Source organism: Buteo buteo, chromosome 5 (assembly GCF_964188355.1).
Source record: "Buteo buteo chromosome 5, bButBut1.hap1.1, whole genome shotgun sequence".
NCBI classification, from domain to species: domain Eukaryota; kingdom Metazoa; phylum Chordata; class Aves; order Accipitriformes; family Accipitridae; genus Buteo; species Buteo buteo.
The window spans coordinates 49544599-49568286 of record NC_134175.1 but is presented as its reverse complement, the minus strand read 5'-3'; the positions used below and the strand labels follow the sequence as shown (position 1 = coordinate 49568286).

Here is a 23688-nt window from a genome sequence, read left to right as displayed (position 1 = left end):
CTTGAACTACACGCTTAGGTCTGAGTATACACCAGATTTGTTAGGATATTCTAACTGAAGCGAACGTGGTCGTACTGTGAATGGTAGGGTAGGGGATCTGTGACTTGACAGCAGGGTAAAGATCCCTCTGTTTAGAAAGATGCATTAACCCAGCTGGAAGTTTTATACCTGAAACAGCAATTATGGTGTTAAAACTACATCTAGAGGTAGGAATAATTATTGTCATGGATACTTATGTATGTTCTATGTTGAGTTGTATAACAGATAGTTAAAAACAGCAGCAAAGCTAATTTTGATTAATTTCTTATTTTATTCTATTAAATGTGCGTGAGTCACCAGAGGGAAACTCCAAGCCTCCCAGAAATTCAAGGGTTTAGATAGCATGTTCCAAAACCAAGCTTAGCCAGAAATATTCTTGTTGGGATTTCATTTAGAAATATTCCTTCTGTTGCCAAACCATTCTTCTCGCGATATCCCCAAATTAAAATGACTTTGCTATTATATTTGGAAATACAAAGAGGACCAAATGTTACTTCCAAGAGGAAAAAAAAAAAAAAGGTATTTATAAAACTCAAAAACCACAATAAATATTTTTTGGAATACCTTCCTTTTTAAATTTCAAGTTCTGGATTTGGTCAGAAGAATCCTCCATGAAAGAGAGCTGGCAAATGTCAAACAACATAAAAAAGCGGAAAGCAGTTCCATACAGAAATAAAATAGGACACTTAAGGACCTAAGTACAAAATAATAGGAAATAGAATCTACTGCTTGTTCTACTTATGCTCCCTGGTATAAACTGCATAGGTGTGCCAATTGATTCATTGTACTGAATAAACTCGTATCCTCAATCTCTGAAGCTACTCACACTGACATATCCACATAAATGCTTCAAAACCAACACAAAACAGAAGGATAATTCCCCTCCCTTTGCACAGACTCTTCAGTGAAGTTCTTCTCATATTGCACTTAGAACTTCTGAGACAGAAAAAGGAAACACATGCTTGCTCTTGTTGGGTCAGGGCCTTTTACACACATGTAGAGGGGAGCCCAACAGAGTCCAATATTATGCTAAATTTCTTCTGCCAGCACAAGTGGGTGCAAAGTCACTTCAATCCAGCAGCAAAACCAGAACCTGAATACTGGCTGACTTTCACACTTGGCTGGAAATCAAGCTGGACCCTCAGATCTAGAAGAGCATTTCTGATTACTTTGGTGACTTTATTCGGTCCCTATTTATCCCACAGGTGGGAAAGGTATGAAGGGACAAATGAAAAAAATGGCAGGATCTTTTCCTGAGACAATTTGCTCTAGAATTAAGATATATTAAATTACAACAGCTTTTCCTTACACTAGAGAAGTGTAATACAGATTGGATACAAAAAGAAAATAGTATAAACACATCGTTAGCCATAAAAGAAAGAACACATCTTTGGCCCTTAATGTTGGATAGCACTGTAATAACATTAGCTGAATTAGGAAGGATAACTGTAGGCTAAATTCTCTGAAAAAAAAATTGCACCAAGGAAAAACTGACCTGTCTGTTTTGGGGCCTATATAAATCCACTGAATATTTATCCAATGCCACAACTCTAGCCTTAATATTCCTAAACCCATATAAATAACAGGAATATCATGTAAAACCACACAATAAAGTCTGTACAAGAGTTTTCACCCAAGAAGACAGGTGGAAGGAAAAAATTAATGCATTACCTCCAAATCACACGGCTCTGCAGAAATAGTACCATCAGAGTCAATGGAAGTTTGAGATGTACAGATGAAGAATTACTTGCTATAATTTAATGCACTAAATTGTACGTATGATGCAATGAGAGTAAACATACTATAATTTAAGCAGGATTAAGCAGCAGCTAACACATTTGCAAGGTGAAGTTACAAAAGCCTTTCTCCAGGGTTTTGGCATGGCCACGACTAAAAGAACTAGGCAAGGCTCTAACCTTTTCAGGGCAATGATCGAAATTTTTATGTGGTTACTTTCTGTGAATTTAGTCATGTACCTAGACAATATATTTCTAGCAGGCTGTTTTTCCTGGGTGTGATGTTCTGGGCAGAACCTGAATGATTCAGAAAGTAAAATGTTTTAATATGTTCTAAACAGCTTCATATTTTATTGGCAAGATTTTGTAACTCCATATAATATGTTCTCACATTCCTTCCAGTGACTTTTATTTCACTCTTAATTTACAAAACATTTCCACATAATCCCAAGGGTTTACCTATGATTAATTCCTGCCAGGTACAGTATATCTGAACACTTCTAACGTGTTGAAAGCATTGGTTTTTGAAGAACTATCCATTAATGACTTTCTGAACTGTGACAATGGATATTGACAGTGCTTGTCAGACTAAAGCACTATTGATTGTCTCACATCATGTGTATTGCAAAACCAATTTCTTCCAAGTACCTCTTCCTAACTGAAATACATTATTATGATGCCTATCTGTTTATTATAACACCCAAAATTATCGTATCTAATTCATTTGAATGGAAGGGGCCCATACAGCATGAAGAGCAGCAGTGGGAGTGGATAAGGCATTAAGAGATTCAAATAACTTTACATTTGTACCTTCTCTTCCATCAGCCTTGTTCTGCCAGAAAAATCCTACAAGTAGTCTGGACCATGCAAATTTTTTTTTTAATACATTTGAGGACTTTCAAATTTCAGGAAGTTCTTAGAAAAGGAGACGAGTTGTAGTATAACGATAACACCCATAAACTGAGATTTAATAATTCTTTTCCCAAGGAATACGAAAAGTGACAAGCTTGACCATTCAAAATACAGACTACACTGACCAAAATCCTAGCTGCTTTCTTAAAATACGTGTGAACAGATCCATGGGCTTAATTGTGTTCTCTGATGTTTTAAACTAATAATTTTCTTAAGTGCTTTACAGACTCACATGCAGAGTCCTCGGCAGCATCTTGCAGGACTGAATGAAAGCTGAGATGGCAAAAGGGGAGGTAGAAGTAGGTCTCTCTGACTTTGGATAATGAAAGTGCCAGTCTAACAGCTGAACTATCACATATGTGTGAAAATATTAATTTAAAGGAATTAATTAGTTAATTAATTAATTTCGAGTAATGGGAATGCTTAATTGCTGAGTGTCTCATCCTCCTGAAGAAATATCTCTTAACATGCAGAGGCGTATGACTATGCCTACATTCCAGGAGACACTGTAAATTAAGAATATATAATGACTCATGACTTCAAGTTTTACTGGGTTTCGTTTGAACTCAGAATTCAACATTTTTTCAGATTTTTTTGGCCTGCAGCAGACATGAAACTACTGCTAGTCCTTTAAGGAAGAAGCATCATGCATTATCGCCTATATAAATGGTCAGTTTTTCAACCAGCACCAAAGATTTGCGAGTTGACAAAACCAAGCCCTCACCTCCTTCCTTTTCTTTGTGATGCTCTGAGATGGAGTCAATAAAGTCTGCTCACTAAGGATAAAGAATTCACTTCACCTACTTTATTGAGCTAAAGACTTTTTTCAGCCAGTCTATTTTACCCCTTACTGAAACTCCTGGCCAGGTCTTATGAGTTATCCCCGTGCTATAATTACTATATCTTTTTTGTAAAAGCATAAAATGAGAGGCAGATACATGGTTTGCTTAAAGGCACCACACAAACACTTGGTGGGGAAAAATGCAGGAATCGGGCATTCCCCTAATCCCTACGTTTATGATAAGCTTTAAAATCACAGATTTTGTAACTAGAGAGCATAGATCCAAGAACTGCAGCATCTGGTGACAGAAAGGGTATCACCAGCTGGGAGATGCTAGGAAGATTTTGTTGACATGGGCACCCAAGGACCTGAAGTCATTCAGGTTTATGGTCTTAAAACAGATATTTGCCACAGCAAGTATATCAGCATTTACAAATGTTTATGAAGCAAGCTTAGAAATAAACAATAGGAAAAAGAAAACAGTGATTATATAGCACAAATAACTTTTCTGTAATATGACAGCCTAACAACTTAAGTGCTCGGTAGTGTCATTACACTTTGTGAAATTTGTGTGCATTAGCAGTAAAGATTCAATAAAATTACTATATAATTCGTATTTTGCATCATGCTTTTATGCATATAAACTTCTAAAAAATTTTGTCCCCCACTAATAATAAATGGAAATAAATGAATAGTGTGTTAAATATCACTACACACTTACATTGTGAAACAAACTGGCACTCCCCCCACAGCTTTTCTTGGTGGTATTTGTACTATAAATATTTAGAAAAGTAAAGCAATATTTCTGAGTATGTGTTGGATTTATAAAGGAAGATCATACCAAACTAACCTGATATCTTTCTTTAACAAAATAAATGGGGTTTTTTTTTTGAAAAGGAAAATGCAATAGACCAAATCTATCTGGACTTCATTTGTGCATATGATATGATGCTAAATGGGAAATTATTGGTTATACTAGAGAAGTTGTGGAGAATTAAAACAGTAACTGTGAAGTGACTAAATAAGGTATTAAAATGAGCTTTGTTGAAAGGAGAACTACTGTATTGATGGCAGGTTACCAGTGCAAGTCCTTAAATATTCTTGGAACTGACCTTTGTGTTTTCATTAATGACTTCAACAACAAAAGTAGAAGAATTCAAAAAATACTTGGTGACTCCAGGCTGGGAGGCATCAGCAGTTGAGACAAGAACCGGGATATCAGACTAAATCTTAGTGACTTTGAGACTGGAAGCTGGAGAAACCAGATTAGACCTCATACTACCTAATACATGATCAGAGAAGGATTAATACAAAATACTTCCCTCTTACGAGTGTGCAACCTTGGACACTCAGGTGTGGGATGGGAATTCCTGCCAGAAAAGGTGCAGGCAGTGGCCGTGAGAAGTACCAGCAGAACGGGCTGTTGACTTTTCGAAAGCAAACGGGGAGCTTGGCATGTTTGGCCAGCTAGAAAATGGCTGAGAAAGGCTGTGATTGTTCTCTACGAATTTGCTGGTGGGGGTGGGAAAAGGAGCAGGAGAGAAGAGGACAGCAGGGAGGGAGAAGAGCTGTTTAAACTGCAGAACAATGTTGGCACAAGAATAAATGAGTATAAACTGGCCATAATACGAAGTTCTAAAACACCCTTTCAAAGAAGTCGTGGTGGCAAATAAAATGAAAGAATTTGAGATGAAGCTTAATAAATTTAAGAAAGGGGACACAGAACACGGTACCTTGTGACAGGAGGGACTGGACTAGATCACCCAGGACACGCCAAGCCTTTCTTTCCACAATGTTTTTGGTATTGTAACAATATTAGAAATGCTATTATAGACACTTAACTTGACTATAAAAACCACAGTGCCAGAAATCAATGGGTTCGTTTTATTCATACAGTATGACCAGTTTATGTTCATCTAATGTAAAACATGTGGGACTTGGATGAAATCTGCTGCAGTACACAAAGTCAGACTATTCAGGCTCTAGGAAGAGAGAGTACAGAGTGCCTGGGAAGAGGAAACTGGTCTCTCCAAGCTCGTGTCAGGGATTAGGACTCTTGACACGGTTTCTTTGCAAAAAGTAGCTGCAGCCCTTTCTCCCCCTTGAAGGGAAGAGGGCAGTTTTGTACGAGCACGGATCACTGAGGACTTGTCTGATCTAGAGCCTAGAGCCTCCTTCAGTACCTGCTTTCTGTAAATTTTCAGGTAAAGAGTGACCTAATTACAGATGAACATGGGCAAAAGGCAGGAGCGTGATGGAGATGCTTTTTGCATTTGATGTACTTCTCTCCTTTGGAGACGGTTGCTAAAATTCCCAGAAAAATACTCCATAACTTGTCTAAAACATAAGAGTGGTCCTTGCCCTTTGCTACCTGGGTGACTCAGTGCTGCCCTGTTCCAGTGGTTTCAGCCATAAAGTCTCATCCCACTCATATAAAACACGATAGTTATTGAGGAAAAAAAAAGCAATATTTGAATTAATGACTTTTGAAGTTGACATATATAATATAAAAATACAATTTAAGCAGACTTCCCAAAAGAAAACAAACATGCAATTAAAGGTTGAGGAAGGCAGAGCAAGGAACTGAAGACTATTTCCAGATTGAGTTGAACAAGTAATTTACAAGTAAGGCATTCAGGGTTTTTTAGAACATGGAGTTCTGTTTGTTTTCTTCTGTTGTGGAATATATGTCAATACTTTCAAGTCTTTATGCTTACCTCCTGACTGAGTTAGTCTAAAAAAAAAAAAAACCTTTTCAACCTTTTGCAAATAATATGAATAGTCATCACTTTTACACTAAATAGCTCAGACAAAAGGACAAGAAGATTATACGGTTTCTTTTTCTATCAGGAGCACCAGATAGACTCTTATACCAAAAGAAAACCCTTCTGAGCGGCTGGGTACTGCCGGCCATGTGTGCACTTTTAACTTCAAAACCTACATAGAATTCTGCCTTATGCTTTGGAAAACAAACTAATTATCTGTAGAGAACAAGGGAGACTTGGCATTGCTGTATTTATATCATCCTTGTTAAGAGTCATACAAATGATTCATATATTTAAATTTAGACACGCGCTTGGATACCTTGTTGAATCTTTTATTCAGAGCCGATCTTATGGGACCTTTCCAGAAAGAATATCATACCAAAGAATTTTCTTTTTACTGAGACTCTTATCAATTACATTTTGTACATCTAAATTTAAAAAGTAAATTATTTTAAAATTTAATTATATTTCCATTGCACTCAGCCTCCAATTACATTCATAACCTTATATTTTTTGACCCATGATGAACTTCTAATGCTTCTCATACAATAAAGGATAGAATTAATTTATAGTGCAGAAGTTATGGAAACCAACATGTTAAAATTGTTTATTGCCAATGAGAAATGGTAGTGACATTCAACTGTGTATTTGTTGTTTCAAACCACAAGTTCCAGTATATTTTTCCCTTCAAATGCAGTAAGTTCAGTACTTTCCAGTGAATGTAGATGCGATAGTTTATGAAGGAGAAAGGCACACCCATTATCTTGAAAGTAATCAAAAAATATCTAGCCGAAGATCTGAAATCCATTTGCTGTACTCTGTTTATAAGTCGACTCTACTTTATCAAATTATCTCTACCTCAATTAAATCATTAGAGTAAGTATTACTGAGCAAAAGATCACCCATGAGCTCACTTTTAAAAAAGAATAAATGCAAGGACTTAAGAATCTTTTTTACTCCTTACCTTAGGTGAAAGTTCTGGTAGGAATCTCCAACCTCTATATTCACATAAATATAAGCTTTAGACAAAGTGACCTTTACTGCCATCAACTTCATTTTACGTTTCTATAGAAAAGATTTCTACTTGTTAAAACACAATTGATTTTCAAACTTTTCAGCAGTTACAACTCTTTGCTTACAAGGTAGCATCAGAGGTGCACTGCGAGGACACGGGAAAGACTTCCACTAAAGGTGCTTTAGGATCAGGTCCTACAGCTCAGTTGTGTAAGAGCAGATGGAAACTAGAGGTTGTCCTCTCTCTTCCTTGCGCTACCTAGTGCAGCTTTGGCCAAGGTGCAAGGTCGATCCGGGAACAACGCTGGTGGCTTTCTCCAGCACCCACCCCCTCTCCTACAATCTGATGGTGGCTCCTTCTAAGGGCAAGATCTGCGTCCCCACAGTTAAGACCTGAGTCCCAAGGGGACAAGCACGTGGTCAGCTGAAAGCAAGAGTAACTGGGACCCCAGAAACGAGCACGTCCTGCGCCGCTCGTGCAACGAGCATGCTGCACCAGTAGCTGGGACCCCAAGTCCACCTTGGCCCTGGCGTAGGGTCTCGGTGGGGGGAGACCTCCGGAGACACTGCGGGGCATGCGGTGACATTTAGTACTTCATCCAGTCTCCCAAACAGCTGCGCTGGAACAAGCTGCCTGAGCAGGCAAATTATTCCTATATATCACGGTCTTTTTTCTGGAATTAAATCAGGCCAGTCATCACAGCGACTTTGAGACACTTCAGTCAGTCACATGTGGGGTTTGCATGGGTGGACTGACTCCGTGTTTAACCAGCCCTGGTTAAAATTCAGACAAAATGTTAAAAAGATACAATAGAAGACTGTTTTAGCTTTAAAATTAATGTTCCAGCTGACAAACTGCACAGGGGCTTAACCTACTTTAGAACATATTTAATAGCATAATTTAGTCTCTAAAAAGAAAAGCAAAATAACTAATGATGGACAAATTTAGAGGTCGAATCTAGTTCAGATAAACATTCAAAAGTTCAGATGTTTAACCAAACCTTATCTTGTCCATGAAAAGCCCCAACCGAAGAGCTCCATCAAATATAAGCAAAGCATAGAAGATTGTGGAAACTTGCCCTTACAGAAGGAAAACTATTATCAGGAACCAGCACCTTATTGCAGCACTCACGTGTTAAGCAGTTAAGCATCAAAGCAAAAGCAAAACATTTTCAGAAAACTGCTTCGTGGAAGTAGTAATATTTGGATGAAATCCAATACAGAGAAAAGAAAATAATATTAAGGGGAAAGATAATACAAATGCAATTAGGCTATCAACCAATAAAACTTAATCTACGCTTGATAGTTGAAACCTTCCAAGCTTAGAGAGAATAAGGAAACTGGAGATCAGAGGACTCTGTCTTTTGATGTCTTGCTGTCCAGATCCTGGGGACCATTATCTAGCTGAGTATATTAAAGACATTATGAATATTCTGTCACAGACTTAGAAAGCTTTATTATTATGAATGACCTGTAACATGAGCAGGGACAGCTACAGATGAATTCCAAGTAAACAATTGTTTGGAGAAGGTGAATTCTGCTAACTTAGTTTTCTGGACTAAAACCTGTGAAATAAAAGTTGTCTTTTCAAAGAATATTTTCATTGTGGGTTATTAATAACAGTAAGTATAACTCTAATGGATGCTCTTAATCCTCACATTCACCAATGACAAATGATTTTTTAAAAAGTGTGCCAGATGAGATGAGGCCACTGCTGTGTCTTGTCTGGCACTGTTTCTCATTCAGCAGGCAATATCTACTACAGTACCCCAGAGGAAAGCAAAATTCAGACAAATGATGCAGCAAACCAATGACGCTTCAGGATCCTTTCATTTTCTTTCCCTTTCCCCATGTCACCACTTTGACTCCTCTCTGCTTAAGCCTGTCCCTCACCTTTTCTTCTGTCTCCATCCCTCAAGACACTTGGGCAATTAACAGAAAAATTTACTTTTTTCATATTTGAACCCCAAATTCAAACTATCAGATGCCCCACATCTGAAACCTAGCAAAATATTTTTAAAGCAAGACTTAAACTTTCAGTTCAGAAATGACTAATGTGTCACTTACATTAAGAGCAAAGTTGCAACAATAAGTCAAATATCCCACTGTTTGTAATTGTGCCTTAATAGCAGTACTACCCTTGATCCATCATATCTCATGATCTTCAGATAACATTACATGAGAATTCAGGTATTACATTGTTTTCATTATTTCTCCATTAACTTTTAGTGCTATCTTTTGATTTTCATTCAAACACATCAACTGAAATACCTTCATATGAAGAAAGGAAGGTAGGAGCATTATAGCACCCTGAAATAATTATCTTTAATTTTACATAGACAAGAAACATACTATACATATGCTTTCACACAAAAAATATATGCAAAGCTTATTTTTGCAGGAGCAGAACTTCTTAACTTCTTGGAAACCGTAGCAATGAGACAAAGATTTTGATTTAAGTGAATGTAGACCTCAGATAGGAGACAGTCAAAGAATAATCATGAGATCCTCACCTGCACTGCTTAATTTTTAGTCAACTTTCTGGTCTTTCCATCTAGCCCTTCCCAAGAGGAAACCTGGGTGCTCTTCAGGAGCCAGTTTACTCCAGACGCTCTTCCCAAAAGGTATTATGGACAAGGCAGCACCAAGTTTCTTTGCCTCTGCTTTACTCTGCCCTCAGAAGGCATTTTACCTTCAAGCCTAATATCACATGCCTACATATCAGACACATTCACCACAATGTTTTAAAAGCACCAGGCTGGTGGGATGCATATAACCATCAGTTTATATCAGACACGCACATTAACAACACCAGGCATCACAAGGCGACCAGAGAAGATCCGAGGAAAAGCTTTATCTGAATAGGACACAGCCAGCGTGGAGTGATGTGGACGCAAGCCACATGTTGCTGCACCTTGAATGAAGTCTTTTATTATAAATACCCACCAAGCTAAAGGTTAGCTCGCTCTGATTTATATTTTTGTACCTCAAAGCCTGCTAAATGGCAAATGATTCAGGCTGCATCTGGCTGCTCTCCTTTTCTGACCTGCCTACATCTGGCCACCTTCCCCTAGGCTCTTGGTCCTTGGACTGGAGTATAACCTTCTTCAGCAAAAGTGATTACAAAATGTACTATCACTATATGATTGCAACTTCTATGAGCTATAAAAGCTTTACATGCAGAGACATACTCTTTCTAGCAGGGCTTCATACCTGCATGCATTTTAAACCGTTTCTGTGTTCTGAACAACATGCATTCATGAATTTCATGGCAATTTCATGATAACCTTTTTTCTCTCCAAGGGTTTTTTTTAAATGTATTAGCACTGGAATACTTCATATTGCTTTAATTTCATTTATTTTAAATGTGCTCTTTGAAAAGAGTTGCTCAGTTTCAGAAGAATGTTACTTTTCTCTATAAATTGAACATCTTCAAAATTAATTACAAAAACTGCTATCACATGTAGGAACACATTTCATATGCTATAAAAAGGCTTGAGGCAGGCCTACTCTTTGGTTTTCACGGAGAATGCATTGGTTGCAAAAGTTTAAAGGACTAGATGATCTGGTTGTTTGCTTTTTATCTCTAAAAAAGTGGCCATGAAACAGATAAATACAATCCCTAGCCCATATCAGGTGAGCCATTTCCATGTGGAAGAGTGGATTCCACTTCCCACGGCTGTGGGAAGACCTTACCTTGAATATCCATGTGCAAGAAATATGGACTGAAACTGGGGCAGATTCAGAAAAGGGCTGTTTGAGGTGATCAGGAAAAAGAGCAGCAGCCTATGGTAGGAAAGACAACCACAAATCTTGGCTGGTTTAGTCGACCAAACCAAGCAGGAGAAGGAATAAGACTGCTGTCTGTAACTCCGTTTGGGGTGGTACACCTGAGACAGAAAAGAACTGCCAAAAATAACGAGCTGGCTTTATTTTTATTAAGAGAACACATTCGTACCGCAAGTCCATTTAGGCTGAAAATTAGAATGCTTTCAGCTTGAAAAACTGAAGTTTTGGAACATTCTTCCAGCCTGAGCTGAGGAGCAAAAGCATTACTACTGAATTCCATTAATTATGAAAGGAATCAAATGAGGTAGTTGTTTTCAAGAACTGGGGAATTGATTCAATGCTATAAAATGTCTGTCTGAGGCAGATAATGCTATGTTACACTTTTCAATAACAGTAAAGCAAGTGAATTCCTCTTGGGTGAATCCCGGGCACACTTAAGACAATGGCCAATGGAATTAATTAAATGGAGCCAAATATCCTTGGTGGTGAGGGGAGCTGCTCATATGTCATGGTGTTCTCTTCAGCATCAATATTTAAAGCCAGCTAGTTGGAACCTTTTACTTAATTGAGAAACAATACAGCATTTAACCCTTCAGTGGTATTCCACCCTTTGGCTCTCAGAGGCACGATCCATTTATCTGGCACGTCAGCAGGCAGCTGGTGGAACAAATAGGAGATCCTACAAAGCACATGCCTTTTTAAAGCATTAATATGCCCTGTCCAGGGGACACTACCATGCGTTCATCCATTAAGCCGGTCTTTAAATATTTGGGATTGGAGGTCATAATTTAAATTAAATACATCCTCCAACCTGGAAGGTACAAGCATTTAAATGATTTCACCATGGGGAAAAAGGTGAGTCTGGGCAGTAGGTATTCCTATCTAAAGCCTGATTTACAGTCTTTCTAATTGAGCTTAATTTAGACTTTTACAACCTAAACCTGTCCTTATTTCTGTTGCATTTTTCCCAAAGTAACAGGAGGATCGCATCTGGATTAGTTATAAATAGTAGTGAAACCTCAGAATAGAGTGTAGTGTGAGAATCATTTTTTTTTTTCTGGCTACAAACTTGCAGTTGGGGTAGGCATTTCAATAATTACCATGAGAGGCTTCAGAATTAGGCTCACAGGAGTGACAGAAAGCTGGGCTGGCTCTTCCTTCCCAAAGAACAAAGCTCAGCCAGTCCTTCTCACTTGCTCTACTTCTGACCTGTCTCCAAAGGCCATAGCCTAAAATATTTCCAGTGAAAATGCCTACGTCTATTGAGGTGTTACCAGTTGTCAGCCTATATTCTTTCCCCATGGAGACAAAATATGGAGATGTACAAAAATGGGGATATACTGATGACGCAGGTGATGGAGGGTCAAGCAGATGTGCCTGACCGCATTCCCTATTGCTCGAAACGATAAAAATCACGACATTTTGCACAACATACATCAAACTTTAGTTTTACCTCCTAATATAAACAGAGATCTACTTAGTAAGGAATTAAGAGGCTGCACCAAATCAGTGCAAGACATGTTGGGTTTTGGGGCTTAAAAGTGATAGAGTCAGAGTAAGTATCTTTTCCTCATATCACAGGAGTCAACCTCACTTTTAGTACATGGAAGGGGCACCACTGCTTGACTCCAATAACACCTAAAATACTCATGATTTCATTTTCTGAAGCAAATGCATGTTTGAAACAACCGCTACACATTTTTCCAAAATGTAGTTTTCTTAAATAGCTTCAGTATGTGTAGTTCAGTAGGAAAATACTTAATGTAATCGTGACTATCCAAGTCCCTGCTTGCCTCCATATCGAATTTATCTTGAGTGTGCATGTAGGAGTTTATTTTGTTAAGAAAAATATATGGTGTCTCTCTCTTCTTTGTTCCAAAGAAGAAATATGGATTTGTAACTCTTTTTTTTTTTCTTTAAACTTAAGTCCTTCGGTAGCGTTTTGAACAAACCTAAAGAGATTTTAAGACAGACATTTTGTATTATAACATTCCCATGGGTCGTATGTATGATCGTCTTTACTAAAGCTCCTTTCAGTCCCAGTTGAATAAATATGCATTTTATTTCACTAATCTTGAAACAACAGGAATAAAGTTTACCCAGGTCTTTTATACCTCAGAGAACAAAACAAATACTACAAATCTTTAGAGAGAAAGGATATACAAAAGGGCTTGAGGTGAATGTTTCAAAGCAAATACTCTTTAAACGATGTGCAAATTATTTCAGCACTTGAACATGATTTATGAAAGGGGATTAGTCCACTGAAACAAGAACCCAGTTTAAACTGTTGGGTTTCAAAGTCAAAGATGAGAAGCGTTTGCTGGAAAAGGCAGAAGAAACCGGATAGTAATCTATAGTGAGGGTTTCTGATTGATTTTCTTTAACTAACTCAATCTTACATTAGCTATCACTGTCATTCATACTTAACTGTGGTGGGCAGTATAAAATACCTTCTTTTATGATATAATTCTCCATAAAAATGAAGTATGCAATAGTGATAATTAAGTAATAATGAGGTAATTAATAACTCAGTGACTAGCTCTCTATTTACTAGTATGCCCTATAAATGAGCACAAGGAATATGAAACAATTAAAGATTATCCAAGCTCAAACAGATAACTTTTCCAGAGAGTTGTGTGCCAGTGAGCAGACCAATGAGTCACAGGTCACATCTATAATAATACATTATATTATATTGTAATATTCCCACATACTCTTCACGTAATGGGTAAGAGCTACTCTTAAGTACTATAAAAATGATCACTTTTATGTAATTGTAAAGATTAATAAGTGAGCTAACTTCTCATGGTTCTATAATGACCCTGCTGTTCTAGTAGGTAAAGGAAAATTTAATGATCCTGCTCAGATATGATTAATATCTAACTTTTTCCTGACTAAAAATCTGGACTTGGTTCAATAAAAATGAATTAAGTGAACATGCACTGATTTCCCTGCCAAATGTTTATATGGAAGTTGGTTATGCCCAATTTAAAAATATGCTTTTTCAACCCAAATAGTAAACTCTAGAAGGATTTTGGAAAGTGAAGTAGAAATAAAACAAAGAATTAAGGAAACATTATATTATAATTGATGGAAACAGGATATTGAAATTCAGGAAAAATCCTTTTTTTTTTTAAGAACTAGTCACAGCCAGTTGTGATTTTGGGTGCAACATAATCTCCTATTATCAGTGGAAGTGACACAATTTGTTTCTGAATTTGGCACATTTTGTTTCCCAAATGCCAGTATTATTACTTCTTTGTTGCTGAATCAGTATTTTCTTAAGCTTTAAGAAAAGAGCATACCTATAGGAAATGCTGCAAAGAAACACAAGAGTGAAAATATGTCAAAAAATAAGTTTAGTCCCCGTAGTCCAAATGAAAGCTGCCACCCTCCATAAACATTGTGTTGCATTTTTTTTGTGTGGTTTTTTTTTCAGTATCTGGAGCTGACTGCATTCCTGTTGATGCAATAAAAATAAATGCCACAAACATACAAGCTGCAAAGTGACAAAATTAACACTGCAGTAAGAAACTGCATAATTGCATATAGTTTTCATTTTGCTTTCCCTTTTCATTGTTGTCATTGGTAATGCTGCACTAATATACATTACTGCTTTGTATTTCTTGGGTTTATTAAAAGTAATAAAACGGACCTATACGTAATGCCAACATTGTAATGTAATAATACTCCCTAAATGGCATCTCTTTGGCTTTCAACTTCATATCTAACTAAAATAAATGGGCTGGGAAGGAGAAAGAATTCAGACCTCATCCAAGCTAACAAAGAAATGGAGTGATTTCCCACTTCTGCTGCTCTAATTAGCCCCGTTATCACCGAAGTAACCCTACGTAGGTGAAGGCCTCCGTGAGTTACCACAGAATCTGGCCCTCGACAAGTTTGCCTGAACCAGTAAAACCTCTCACGACATCCCAAGATATGGTGCCCCAACCTTCCATCCTCTTCACATATTAGAAAAGAAGACAGAAAAATCACCCAGGCTCCTCTCTCAGCACTGCCTGTAATTAGGTGGCCTTTTTCTAGGATCTCTAAATGATGCTTTCAACAAAATAAGTTTCTGGCTTTTTTTCCTCCTGCTCTTACGCAGCTGAAGCCTCGCAAATACGTGTGTTTGTGCCCTGGTAACCGTCCCTTCCCTCTGCAGAGAAACAATAGCCTCAGCAAGGCGGTGTTTGCCACAGAAATATCCAGTCGTGTGTGGGGACAAACTTTAAACCCTCGAGCAAGCCCCCAGAAAAAAGCTTGAGCCAGGGAAGGAGCAAGCACCATACGGAGCCAGAAAGGGTTAAAAATCCACTGAGTTTTCCGTTTCTTCCATCACGTCCACCGAGACCTAAATGGGTTTCTGCTGCTGGTTTTTTTGCCCCCACACATTGTACAGTCTTAATTATCTAACAAACTGCATTCAGCGATGATTCTGGATGTTTTAGTAATTACTTAGGAATATTTACATGCCATGCTTCGAGTTTCAAAATTCAGCCTTCTGAAGTATGAAAAGAGAGTGAAATGAGAAAAGCAACTTTGGGCAATTTTAAAGCACGCACAGAGTCCTTGGCTCCATACTGGGGACGGGGTGCCTGACTTGAACTCTATCTTTTAAGAAACCAAAGCAGATTTCAGAGCCCAGATGACTTTGTAGCAAATGCTTCTGAAGACAAGTCAAAAGTTTGATCTAGAGGTTATTATTTTTTTCTTGATTAAAAAGATGTTAGGAAGCATATTCCCAGCCACTGCCCTGCGGCCATTCCCCGGGGAAGCGTGCGAGGGCTGCGGCATCCCGGAGCAATGCATCGCCTTTTGGGATTAAAAAGACCCATCGCTCCCTGTTGAAAGTGCAAGAGGAATTTAGGAAAATATCATTATTTGAGTTGGCCGGTGGCCAGGGTGCCAGGGCTAAGACCCCAATCCTAACGAAGAGCGGAAAGGAATCCCAAGCCTGCTATTTAATATGCATGACATGTCGGGTTGACTGTCAACTCTTCCTTCCACCCCCTGCTTTTGTCCATTTTTTCCACCTGTTGCAACTTGTCCTTATTCATGCTGAGAGCTGGAATTGTCTTACTTCGGTGTCACATTGTGTCTGGCACAATGACCCCCGGGTCCCTGGCTGCTGTTCTCGACACACTAAAGTGATCATGAATAGCAATAATACTGCACAGGCCATCAGGACTCCACATATATATATATATTTTTTTTTAACCTTTTTTTTTAAATCTTGACGCTCTAGTTGTGGCACCTCAAGCTAGAATTCAAATATGGAGGCGATTTTCCAGGATCTGTCGCAGGGCTGCATGACTAACCACCAGGTTTTAAGTAAAGTGTTCTTGAAGATAAGAAAAATATGCGAGTAGAAACAATAAAAATAATGCAATTCAATCTTATCAATTCAGGCAGTTCCAGCTTTTATGTGGCAAACAAGGAGATCAAATTGCATTTATCTAATATCACAGATTTTTTAAATGTCTAAAATATTTAATTATTTTGCTTTGGCAACCTAAAGCTGAGGAACAGATTACTGTTCCCACTACATAAGGAAATAACTGACAACAATTAGTATTTATTCTTGTTGCTTTTGTAATAAAAATAGAATTCCATCACTTTCAAGGAAACCTAAAATATTAATAAGAATGTGATGAACTGAGTAAATGTGACGCCATAAGGAAATGATGGAGAACAGGTTGGAAATATAGTGCTTTGGGAATGGATTGCATTATCAAGCTTGTGATTGTGCATTTTGACAAGAGCAGCCCTCAGATTGATACGGTAGCCAAAGGGCACTCTTCCTACTGCGAAGCCGTTTGTTTCCATCTGGAAAAGGGGGAGTAGAAGGGGAATTGATCCCCTCCGACAATCGATAGCGACTCCAGCCCAGGCTCTTCCACAAGAGGTCACTCCTGAGTGACAAAAATTCCCAGATGACGGCCAAAATGCAACCCGCAAAGCCAGCACGGACAGAAAAATCGACGCGGGGCTTAGCGGAAAGCGCGGAGTTGGTTTCGTTGCCCACAACATGACTGTCCTGACATGTCCCGGAGTCCATACGGACAGAAAGGTCTCTTGGTTTTGGGAGAGCTGAATGAGTTCTGGGAAGCTTGCAATGCACAGAGCCTTTCCCTACCTCCCGTGTGCCGTGACAACATCTCTACTTTCAGTCTAACCCAGGTGCCTTGGTTTCATGGGGTATAAAATTAACGTGGCAAACGACCTACCAACAGACCCAACTATAATCGGCACTAATTAGGAGGTTTTTTTGGCAACCTTAGGAGAAAAAACCCCCAAACCTACAGCCTGAATGATAACTAAATTACTTGGAAATTATGAAGTCTGCCACTAATTTTAAAAATTATTGGTTTAGAACAAGGCTTATTTGCATAAAAAGGAGCAGTGCTGCAAGGGAGTTTTCTTGCACCAAATGTATACTTCTTCTAATGGGGGAGGTTGCTAGGGTGAAAAACGTGTTCCTTCTGACCCAGCATTAGCTGCGTAAATGAAATCAGTGAAATAGTTGGCATCATAAAATAAAGAGTAATCTCTTCCCATGTATTTGAGAGCAGGATCACAGTTTTACATATTTTGGTAGTGTTCCCCAAGGCCATCTTTGGTTTCTTCTTAGCTCAAGAAAACTTCAATTAGAGCATGAGTTGAATCCAAACTGGATGAGAAGCCACTGAAAAGCTGCGTGACCAAGAAGACGGACACTCTGTGAACTTTGGAAATTGAGCCTGGCAGTTTGAGCCCAATTTTCAATGAAATCAGTGTCTACAGCTCAAAAAGCATAACTGAGAATTACCATTTGTCCTTGTAGTGTAAGCAGAAGAAATTAGGCTTAAACATAAAAAACAAATTCCTGCTACTAAGTCTCTAGGGGCAGTCTTCCCAGTTCGAAATGAAAGAGTAAATTCCTGGAGTACTTTGGTTAGAATATACCTGTCCTTTATATACTCCTGCTGTTAAAAAAACCCAAAACAATGAAACTGCAGTACCAAGTCTAAAACTGGACACTTTTTGCAGCCCTTAAAATGTAGAGAAGGTAAATACAAATGAGCCTGAACTGTCTGAACATCTCATTAAAGAGTATGGGAGGGGGTGGTGGCCTGCTAACACATCGGTTGCTCGTCTTGCGTGCTAAACCGGAGGAGTTTTAAGCCATCTTTAAAAAATCTCCTTTGTTTGGACTTGGCATCAGCAGTAGTCAATAATATAAGAGCACTATAAAATTATAAAATCGTTAAACTTTGTGAGAACTTTATAAACACACTCGCAGATATTGCACATATCTTCTCTGTGCTCTGCAGTCAAACTGGACAATGAAACGACCACCTGTTAACTGCTAACAATGTGTCATTACCAGTTCTCATGCCTTTTTAAAGCAATTTTGGCTCTAGCTGCCGATAATTCTGGCTACGATACTTGTGTGAACATTAAGGGCACAGAAAGCCAAAGGCAGAAAACTGACAATACAGTTTGTGCTTAGACTACTAATAAGTAAGTGAATAATATGATTTTTCTAATTCCACATAATTGCTTGATCTCAAGGGGCCAAAAAAAAGTTCTGAATACATATTTTAGAAGCAATCCAATCTACAGTATTTAAATGCAAGCTTCGATTCAGTGAGATTTCACAGCAGATATTTTCACATTTTTTAAGAGTTTAAGTAGCCTTTAACAAAACGGAGGTTATTCAGGATTCTCCATGGTTTGAAAAGCAACGTAGACTAAGTCTGTGTCACTGCTTGTATTTGCTTTTTCTGTTTTGTCTGACAAATTATCATTTAAAGATATGTGAGAAGTCTAAATAAATAAATAAAAAATCCCCGAGTGCTGAGACAGTTTATGGGCATTTTGCTATTAGCTACAGTAAGAGCAGAATCAGGTCCTCAGAACTTACCATGCTCTCAGTCTTATTTTTCTTCCTCTGAGAAATGCAACTTAACACACAGTACAAAGATATTGGGACAATTTTTCACAAGCTACATTCAGGCTACTTTATATTTTATAACAGAAAGAAAAACCTTAACCCCCCCCCGCCCCCCCCAAATCTCCAAGATAATAGGAAAACAACAACAACAAAAAGCTTTGGTCTGCAAAAAGAGACTATTTAATGAATCTCTGTATTTGTGTGTGTACGGGCGCACGCATGTGTGCATATATTTATGATTGCATGGATAATTATCATTAAAAATAGCTATGTCGGGTCTTTCTAACGCAACTCTTTTCGTAACATCTAAGGCTTTGATCCTGCACTGAAAGGCGTGCAGGCAAATTCCTGCACAGCACTTCAGTACCTATAGGTATCTCGTAGCAGCATGCGAGTCTGAAGCTGTCACGGCGCTTACATTAGAAGCAGTATGTGAATCTCCCGCCAAACAAAGAAGAAAAACAAAGATTCGAGAGAGGGGGTGAAATTAAAAAAAGTGCTGAGTGAGTGATGCAGGGTCACCACCAGCTCCTGCATCTACTGCCCACGATCTCGTGAGCATCTCAGCACAAACTGGGAAAGGAAAGTCTCAGTGGAGGAAAACACATCCCTGCTAGTTTTAGATCACTTTCTTTTCTAATCACACTGACAAAAATCAACCTCGATCCCTGGAATTTACCTTCTCTAAAATTATAGATATATCACTGATTGTCAGCCACAGAGGATATGTCAGGTCTTTCAGCAATTCAGTGTATAAATATACAGCAGAGAAAATTACTCTGGCAATTTGAGGTATTTTACTAAAATGGAAACAAAGCAACTGCAACAGACCATTAACATAGGACTCATGTTGCTTATTTTTAAAAATAAATGGCTTGAATAAATGTCTTTGCTCCTAAACAAATTTATTTTGCTTAGGAGAGAATGTCACCCTTTAAGAGTGTGGAGCTAGTAACTGTCTTTACTTAAATGCAAGTTATGTATATCAGCACAGAACACATTCAGCTTTAAAATTCTCAGTGATCTTCCTCACATTCTGTATGTAATAAAAATTACCTTACCCTGTAATGGCATAGTTATTTAAAAAGGAAAGAAAAAAAAAAAGAAAAAAAATGAGAAGAGAAAAAAACCCTTACTTAAAGATTTTCTGTTTTCAGGCTTTGGTTCTTTGGATTCAGTGTCTAAGCTATTCAGTAATTCGATGCTGGAAGATCTTCTGAGCTTGAACTCCAAATTTCTCGATGTACAACTCCGTTCTTTTTGCTGGGAAAAGAATATATATATATGTATATACATATGTGTGCGCTTTTAATAAAATTACTATTTGTAAGAACGAAGCAAGAGATTACAGAATGCCAGTACAGAATCAGAAGCTAACAGACACGGACACAGCAAGTGATACAGTGAGTATATAATTTAAGGAAAGTGTAATGCAAAATTTGTCATATGGCAGAGCTTTTATGGCCCTGACAGACTGATCTTAATTTCTGAGATAAATTCCCATTTAAGTGAGGAAAACAAAAGGCCTACTTCTTTAGGCTTTAGTGACCAAAATTATTTCCACATTGCAGGCTACTTCCAAATGCTCGCAAAGAGGAAGGTTGTTTAAATTGCCTTTCTGGTTTAGATAGTTACAATAAATATTCTTGCAAGCACAATTGCTTCCAACAACCTTACAAATTTGGGGTTGAATTCTGCCGGTCTAAGCTTAGGAAAGAGGGGGGAACTTCTCTCTTGCTCTAATTCACTGGCACACAAAGCGACAGGGACCATTAATGGAGAAAAGAAGAAAAAAAGAAAAGAAAAAGAAGATGATATTTTGGCTAATCACACGTCTCTTCCCACGGCGTTTGGTCAGGTGAGATTTAGCCAGCCCAACGGCTTGGAAAGCTGCAAGGCTTCCCACACTCATTCAAAGTTTTAAAACTGAAATTAATAACAGATATGAAAGGGTCACTGGGTGCTTTGTGGTGGCAACCTGTCCTGGGCAATAAGCTGGGACAAGTCCTGCCCGTGGGTCCCCTCAACATTTACAGGTTGTGCCCCACCAGCCGCCGCTGCTGCGGTTGGCTGCACGTTCAGAGCTGCTGGTGCCACAATATTACCTTAGTTGCACTAATAAAAAAAAAAAAAAAAAAAAATCAAATCTATTAGATGTTTGGCTGAATAACATGCAAAGGGAAAAAAAAGAAAAAAAAACTGTTCTGAGTCTCGACGGAAAACTCCACCCCAAAATCTTCAGTAGGATATCAATATCCTCACACACCCAATGAAATGCACAATATGAAGACATACATCATCAGATCAAACTTTCCTTGGCTGATTATAGCCTCAGGGTAATATAATGTTTGTAGCTCTTTAAGGAAACAGTAGCCGTGTTCAGATTAACCCTTTCAAAGAGGCGGCCTCTGTCTGCTCTGCCAATTCCATTGCAGCAAAACCTCTGAAAAATGCAAGAAATGGGGATATTTTTCTCTCCCCAGATTCTGCAGCGAACAAGAAAAGTCAGTGCCCTCTCAAAAAAATATGTTCTTGGATCAGGCAGGGATAGGAGGAAGACATTTGGAATTTGTACTGAGAGTGGCAAAAAAGAAAGAAAAAGCTACAGCTGAATCTGGTTTGGTAATTAAAAACTGTTTTAATAAAACGCAGCCCTGCTTACTTCTAGTAGAAAACCCCCAGCCTTCCTGGGAGAATAACAGCAATCAGTTACAAAGGAATATTATTTGCTAGTGTTATTCTTGTGAATAAGTAATACAAAAAATCATAAAAGGCTCAAATGTATTAATAGTTCTATTGAAGATTATATACTGTAGGCTGCATAAACAGAAAATGCAAAAATTCATTAGTTATTAAGTGCTTGTGTGCTTTTACAACCCTCAGCAAACCAATGTCCTTGTTATTTCAGAGAAATAAATGTAGCGTTCCGTTTCGAGGCAAGAATCAAATGACATTTTTGTTCAACAACCTTGTTTATCTGACATTTTTTAGTAGATTTGCATACATATTTTTATACCCTTCAGAGAAAGGAATGTCTAGCTAGCTGCTGACTGCCTAAAACCTGTAGAGATGCCTAAGCAAATGAAGTTGAAATTGCTACATCTTAATTAATAAAGGTAACAGCCAAAACAAATACATACCAATCTGTCAATTGCATTTTTGATAGCGTGGAACCAATCCAATATGAGAAAGTCGATATCCGACTGGAGGAGGAACTCGTTTCCTGACACTGTCGTGATCTGGGGAGGGCAGGGGCACACACAGGTAAGTAAAGCACACGCCAGGCAGATGATTTGCTTCTATTTTCTCTCCTACTGCTTTTGCTTTGGACCAAGAACTATCTCCTGGAGTGCTGACTTACTGAGGAGTTTTGAACCTCTGTCTGAAAACTGGTTTGAATATGTCACAACAAACGAGATATTGTCTCAGCAATGCAACCACCGAACACAAATAGTGCAAAAATAACAGGAATGTGACAAAACTTAAGAAAAGCCAGGAAACTCAGTGTTACAAGACACAGTTCAAATGGAAATCAAAGCACCCTGAAAACAAATGAATGCAATATGAGAACTAATTCCTCTTATTTTCAGTTTCTATTTCTATTTTGGTATTAGTATTTTTATATCTGGTACCTCCTTTCTCAAATCTACACATTTATTATATACCTGTGATTCCAGAGTCCACTTCCAAGCATTTTGGTAAAATTAATAATGTCACTCTTTTTCACATAAACAAAAAAAATTACCATCAAAGATGGCTGTAGCAGAGTAATTAGGAGCCCATTTATCATGAAAAAAAATCCCCAGTTTGTCTGAATAGAAGTCGATTTACATTTTTGACCCACTCACTGGGAATATTTATCAAAAGAATATTCAATCCCCTGATAATGCTGTTTCACTGCCTAACAATATTTGGTGGAAATATGCATGCATATTCTGTTGGTCTGAACTTCTGTAAACCACCGTGTTAATAATGATACATCAGTTTTGGGTGTTGTTTTTTTTTTACATATATATATATATATATATATGTATCTTTTCACCAGAGCAGATCTCCAGGTATTTTACACAGCAAGTCGAAACGACCATTTTACAGATGGCAAAACTGAGGCACGGAGCTGTGCAGTGCTTTGCCCCAGGATTATTCAGCAGAGCCTTGGTGTACGTGGCCATGGAGTGTGATCCAGGGCGCAGCATCCCCACATGTTTTCAGACGAGTGAATGGAGGGTGACATCTCCACCGTGTTTTGCAAGGGGCAGGAACTCATCCTGCCCACTCTCCAAACCATCTTAGCTCCTACCGGCTCTGAAACCAAAGTTTTTTCCTTTATTTTTTGTTGCCAAGAGTTGCTTGTGCAAAACTCGGTAGGATCCCCACGTGGGAATTGCACAGTTGGGTTTCAGTGCTTTGGGGATGCAGGTTTAGTCTGCACAACGGGATGCTCATTGGGGCATGGTGTTATTCAGGACCAAAACTTTTTGGGGCATTTTTTGGGAAATGGCTGAATACAGTGGACAACAGAGATTTCTCTCTGACCAAAGTGTGAGGAAAAGCAGAGCAAAGCCATTAAGAGCTGGCACAGCCTATTTATGTAAATCCATCAACCTGAAGCGCTACTGTTTCACCGCGTCTGCCCCATGTCAAGAGTTTTTACTAAAGCATAAAAGAAACAACAGATCCTCACCAGCCCGGGTACTCCCCGCATCTTTCTTA

At 38.4% G+C, this 23688-nt stretch overlaps 1 protein-coding gene across 1 annotated transcript in view; it reads right to left on the bottom strand.

Annotated features, from left to right (window-relative positions):
* Positions 1-23688, bottom strand: part of ARHGAP15 (Rho GTPase activating protein 15) — a 330235-nt gene that overhangs the window by 140188 nt on the left and 166359 nt on the right. Inside the window, exons 8-9 of the mRNA XM_075028952.1 lie at positions 22116-22214; positions 20112-20238 (exon numbers count right to left, since the gene is read on the bottom strand). Coding sequence (XP_074885053.1) covers positions 20112-20238; positions 22116-22214 — 226 coding nt within the window. The remainder of the gene's footprint in view (positions 1-20111; positions 20239-22115; positions 22215-23688) is intronic.